General features: G+C 32.7%; 1 protein-coding gene across 2 annotated transcripts in view; it reads left to right on the top strand.

The window, feature by feature from the left end:
- LOC114646454 (monocarboxylate transporter 14-like) overlaps nucleotides 1–6000 on the top strand; it is a 65456-nt gene that overhangs the window by 46718 nt on the left and 12738 nt on the right. For both annotated transcript variants that reach the window (XM_028794660.2, XM_028794659.2), the window contains 3 exons: nucleotides 1–127; nucleotides 1072–1215; nucleotides 1865–2884. The exon at nucleotides 1–127 is cut by the window's left edge and continues 136 nt beyond it. In XM_028794660.2, the coding sequence (XP_028650493.1) occupies nucleotides 1–127; nucleotides 1072–1215; nucleotides 1865–2884 (1291 nt within the window). The remainder of the gene's footprint in view (nucleotides 128–1071; nucleotides 1216–1864; nucleotides 2885–6000) is intronic.

Genomic DNA, 6000 nt, shown 5'->3' with positions numbered 1-6000 from the left:
GTGTTAATCATGGGTTCCCAAATGGCTCTTGGGATTTTATATGTCGAGTGGTTGGATGAGTTCAAGGAAAGTCGAGGACTAACTGCATGGATTGGCTCATTGGCAATTGGCATCACTTTGATTGTAGGTAGGTTCAGGCAAAGCTATTAATCTTATCTTTTTCAAAATTAAGTTTTTCAAAATGCACAATTATTACTTTTATCTGATTATCTTCACAATAAATAAAACTGCTAATATCCATCCTCAAATAGACTTTTAAAATTAAGGCACTGCTTTATTACATTGAGTTTGGTTCGGACAAGCCAAAGAGATACATATTAGTTAAGACAATATCAAGACTCATGTGTTTATTCATTAATATGACTATACTCAAAACAAATTGTGTTAACTCCATTACATGTTTCTTAAGTTTTACATTATAGTTAAGAATGTTTTCTTGCAAGAATATTATTCTTGATGAAAAGGAATTTACTTTTTCTGCATTTCTTCTTTACAGCTTATTTCCTGAAATAACAATTCAGCTTTTCCTTTAATAATATGTACTTCATTTTTACTAAAGAACAGAATAAAGTAATATCAGCTTTCCATGTGTATCTATTCATATTATACATTTAGCTGACGTCTTTATCCAAGCCAAATTGCAAGATCAGGATACAATACAATTTACTGTATATGAATTTTTTGCAGTTGCACCAAAGGTGGGTCAAGAGACTTGCTCAGGGTCACACACCCTGGAGGCAGTAATTGAACTAGCAACATTAATATTTAAAGTTCAATGTCAATAGTTATGGGTGAAATTTATTTTTGTTGTTAATTTTCTGTTATATTACTGCTTTACTCATTTTAGTATTATTTTGTTAATTTGATGTCAGGCCTTGAAAAACTTTCTAAAAGTGTTTTTAAAATATTTTGTAAAGTATGCAGACAAAGGTAAACGTTAATTATTCAGTATCACAAAGAACACATTATATCATAACAAGTTTCAGTATGGGTCTCATAATTAGAAGCATGTCATTACTTATATTAAAACAGCCTGAATTAACATAACTAGGCTTTTTTTTTTTTTGCTAGGACCTATTATTGGCCTTTTTGTGAACACGTGTGGCTGTCGTAAGACAACAATTATTGGAGGCCTTGTGACTGCCTTAGGCTGGACTGTTAGTGCATACGCTACTAATGTTTACTATCTTTTCATATCATTTGGTGTCACAGCTGGTAAGTTTTCATAGAATTGTTACAACTGAGGTATTTCAGGAAAATAATGTGGGTTTTTTTCTCTGTAAGATTAAAATAACAATTAATTTATGGCTGGATTAGAGTCCCACTTAGCAATTCATTTACCTATGATTCTTGCAAGTATTTGCTGTGCTGTGCATTCCATAACTACTGTTTGTACTATTTTCTCTTTACTGCATATCCATGCCCATATAGTATTTCTTGACTAAGTTTTAGTTTTTGTTCTTTTAAGCTTACTTTTTAGTCACACCCAAAACACACAGCATTGTTTTTTTTAATCTTTTGTTTCAGATATAACAAAAATTCATATAGGTATATTATTACATTGGTCCATTTAGTGTAGATTGGCAAGAATGTGTGAAATTATGGTTCAGTGCTCATAAATTAATCTAGGTTATTTCCTCTTAGAACATTTTAAAAAAAGACTGGAATTATTTGTCATTTTGACTCCTTAAATAAATTATGTAGGACTTTCATTCTTTAAGAGTAATACCTCAGAAAATAGATCAGTTTGAAATATGTGAAGATTAACCTTTTAAATCATACTATGGTTTTACTAAGAATCAATTTCAATTTGTTAAATATATTTTTGGCTTTTTATTATTATTTTATTCTTTATCTTTATCAGGTATAGGGAGTGGAATGGCATATCTGCCTGCTGTTGTGATGGTTGGACAGTATTTTCAGAAAAGACGGGCACTGGCACAGGGACTAAGTACCACAGGAACAGGATTTGGAACTTTTATTACATCTGTTCTTTTAAAATATCTCTGTATAGAGTACGGATGGAGAAGTGCCATGTTGATACATGGTGCAATCAACCTTAACTTGTGTGTATGTGGAGCACTTATGAGACCTTCCCCTGCTCTTCCATGTCGCAGGCAACTTGGGAATTGTGAAAAGAATGAGTGTAATGAAAAATTCGAGGAAGATGACATTGGCCAGAGTGAGTTCACAGGTTGCTTTGATACAGATGCCATAGAAGAGGCAGGCAATGATGAAGATGAACAGAATCCACCTCCGGACAAAATTAGTGAACAGATGAAGCAATTAGACTCTAATGACAAGGACAAAATGGAAGTTGTGCTCAGAGAAAAATACCCTGTTAGCATACTGAAGACAATAAGTCACGTGACTAGCAACATGAAACTAGGATTTTGGAAATGGTATTCTAGCTACTTTGGAAACAAATCCCTCTTCTCTAACAGACTGTTTATATCATTTGTTTTCTGGGCACTATTTGCATATTGTAGCTTTGTCATTCCTTTCATTCACTTGCCAGAGATTGTAAAACTATATGGCTTTGATGAAGAAAATGATAAAGTTCCCTTAACTTCAGTTATTGCAATAGTTCATATATTTGGAAAGATTTTTTTGGGCATGATAAGTGATCTACCCACTGTAAGTGCCTGGAATGTTTTTGTCATTGCTAATATGACTATGTGTGTTTGCATTTTTATTTTACCTTTGATGCACACTTTTGCAGGACTTGCTATCGTGTGTGCTTTAATGGGATTTTCAAGTGGCTATTTTTCAGTGATGCCTGTTGTGACAGAAGATTTAGTAGGATTAAATAATCTTGCTAATGCTTATGGCATTATTATTTGTGCAAATGGGATATCGGCTTTATTGGGACCACCAGTTGCAGGTAATATACCTTTTCCTTATATTAGCCAGAATTGTGATTGATATTTACTGTATAGGCAGATAAAATATAATTTGAAGTGTTGATTCAATACATTATAGATGCAATGTTTACACAATTGTGGTGGAACTTGGGACCAAAGTTTAAACACTGGTATATTTGTAAACAAAAATGGTGTTGTGTGCATGGCTAGAAATTGAGAGATGACTTACGGCACCCAAGTCATCCTTAATGTATAAAATATTTTTTCATTCATACAAAACTGAATCTTAAAGGGCAAGTATTAATGCATTACTATATTAATCAGAGTATTAATCAGAAGCCAAATTATGTCACTAACTCAGTGCTTTTTTTACAACTTCAGACAGTATATTTACAATTTATATTTTTTTCCAATCAGTATAATGTAAATTAAGGTGTTTTTTGAACAATTGTCATTCTGCATCACCCAGCTGATCTGTCATTCTCCTGAATAATCCTATGTGACAGAGCTGAATTCACAATTTCTTCAATGATGCCAAGTCATCCAGGTCATGATTCTATAAAGCATCACCAACACCATGACAATAAAACCACCATGCCTGTCCGTTATATGATATTTTATGGAGGATTGCATTATTAGCCTTTTGCCAGACATAAATGGCCAATTTTAGAAAAAAGTTACATTTTTTTCTCAATTCTTACACAGGAACTGCTGAGGATGATCCAGGTTCATCCAGGGACACAAAGAGTCAGAGCAGTGCTTTTCTGTGCCATAGATAACTTTTTAGCCAGTGCCTTTTGATGAAGAGATGACAAGTGGGCTAATAAGTGTCCAAAAATTTCTCAGTCTGAATAAGACCCCCTTGACTGTTGTTCAGTTGTTGCTCAGGGCCTTAGAAATGACTGTGAACATTTCTAGACTGAAAAAGATTTAACAGATTTTTTTTTTTACTGGATGGCATCTAGAACATGTGCTGACAACTTCACCTTGATACTTTGACTTGTGTTGATGCCAAGTTTTTAGTACCACCATACACAATAAGAAAAAAGGGTACCAGCAATTACCACATCTTATATTGCATTTAAATTGTGCATACAGTTAGTCTATCATTGTAAAAACATTACAGATAACTTAAATTTTAAATGTTGGTTTTCATTAAAATTAATGCAGTTACAAGCAAAACAAACAGTGTTAATATGAGTTTTTTTTCCACAGTGCTGTGTCTCAACTGGCTGCTCAGTATTAATTAGCAAATTAAAACTTCACAAACCTGATTTTTTTAAATTTTGTTTTTGTTCTTTCTTTATTAAACACAAATGAAAATTTCACTTTTAAAGATCAAAAAATCAAAATAAACTGCTAATACAAATACTGTATAGGGTTGAGAGAAGTTAGCGCTCATCCCAGTAGCATCAAACATAAAAGAGGAATAATCCATGAACAGGATGCCGGACCATTGCAGAGCATTTTCATGCACAAATCTACATGGGGCCAATTTAAAGAAACCAGTTTGCCTAACATTCCCATCTCAGATATGTGAGACAAAATCTACAGCACCTGGGAAAAAACAATGTACACCTGACTAGAACATACAAATAACACACACAAACTGTAAATTAACTGGGACTCAAACCTGGGAGACTGGAGATGTGATGCAACAGATTAAAATAATGTGCCACCTTTCAATTAAGATACAATAAATAGATTTCTATTTGGAAAAGGTTTTTACATGGCTTGGGACACAGTAGGATCTCTCTGCAGCCTAAATAAGCTGATGGAAAATGGTTAAAGTTGATTTTTTTCTATTTGTGGTTTTTGTTACTGCCTTCTGCAGACCTTATAAGGAGAAATACTTTGTTAAAACAAAAATATCCATAAAAATCACAATCTTTGTTACTTAAACCATGATGATGTTGGTATGGTCATAAAATATGGTTACAGCTTAAATGCTTCTGAATTTTGCTGTTCTGGTCCAAAAGCACTTGGATAAATATGCAAGGAGCTTCTAGTGCTCCATAGGCGCAGTTAAACTGTTATCTTTGTTTAGTAAGAGTTGCTTTACAGACAGTATTTAGCAGAAACACATATTGATGTTACGATACAGAAAAAAAAATAATTTAGTATTACTTCCCTCAGTATTCTAGGCCACGGGACAACCCTACAATTTCATTTCTACTGATCAAGACTGACCTAAATCAGTCCTGATTGTTAACCAAAGTATTCCAACAGCTGGCCATAATTGTCCTTTTAATTGGCTTGATGACTTTTCACACTGAACAAGTTAAAGAACCCTAAAGCGATGGTGTCTTCATTTATCTTACAGTGTCCTCTGTACATTACTGCATCCCATAAAAAATCTGACCAACTTCTCTATGAAATATCTGCAGTAGTGGAAGTAGACAAGGGGTGCAATTTTGTTATGACACTGTAAAACCTAACTTGGCATATTAACATTATTTCTTACAGGTTTTTCAGTGTGTAATTGTCAGTGATCTTGTTGATTACTAAAATAGAATTGAATAGTTAATTTAATCCTGAAGCTCACTTTGTTGCCTCATCCTACTGCAATATAATTTTATGTATGGTTGGTAAGATAATATTGCAAAAAACAGAGACATTTAAGTCTCATTTTATACAACATTATACATAATTTCTTCTGATTCACATGTCTTTTTCCCAGTTTTGAAGTATATTTACAAACAATCAGTAAAAACAGTGAAAAAAAACAGTGACCTTATTATTTTGAATATAAAAAAATGTAACCACGAACTTAATTCAGCAAATAATCTTCATTCTTAACTCTTTTAAAAATCTCATCATTTTATAAAATGGTTATACATTAAAATATAAATTTCATATTAGATGCTTTGATTATTCAAATTAGGCTAACTTAGCATAGGCTGTTTTACAATGCTTATCTTTTGTTTATTTTCTGTCCTTCAAGACAAACTGTAACTTGGGAAGCAAAACAAAAGAGGATGGACCAAAATGACACCATTACATAAACATCAAAACTAAAATAGTAAAATTTATAGGTGGATTTAATTTCAGTAATATATAATATTATGGATTTTAAAAGTACTTCATCTCCTCAAAGCAAAGCACTAACTCAGAAGAAAACAATAGGATCCATTTT

The sequence above is a fragment of the Erpetoichthys calabaricus genome, chromosome 2, assembly GCF_900747795.2.
Source record: "Erpetoichthys calabaricus chromosome 2, fErpCal1.3, whole genome shotgun sequence".
In the NCBI taxonomy this organism is placed as follows: Eukaryota; Metazoa; Chordata; class Cladistia; order Polypteriformes; family Polypteridae; genus Erpetoichthys; species Erpetoichthys calabaricus.
The sequence above is the reverse complement of the archived record's forward strand: the minus strand, read 5'-3'. Positions and strand labels throughout refer to the sequence as shown.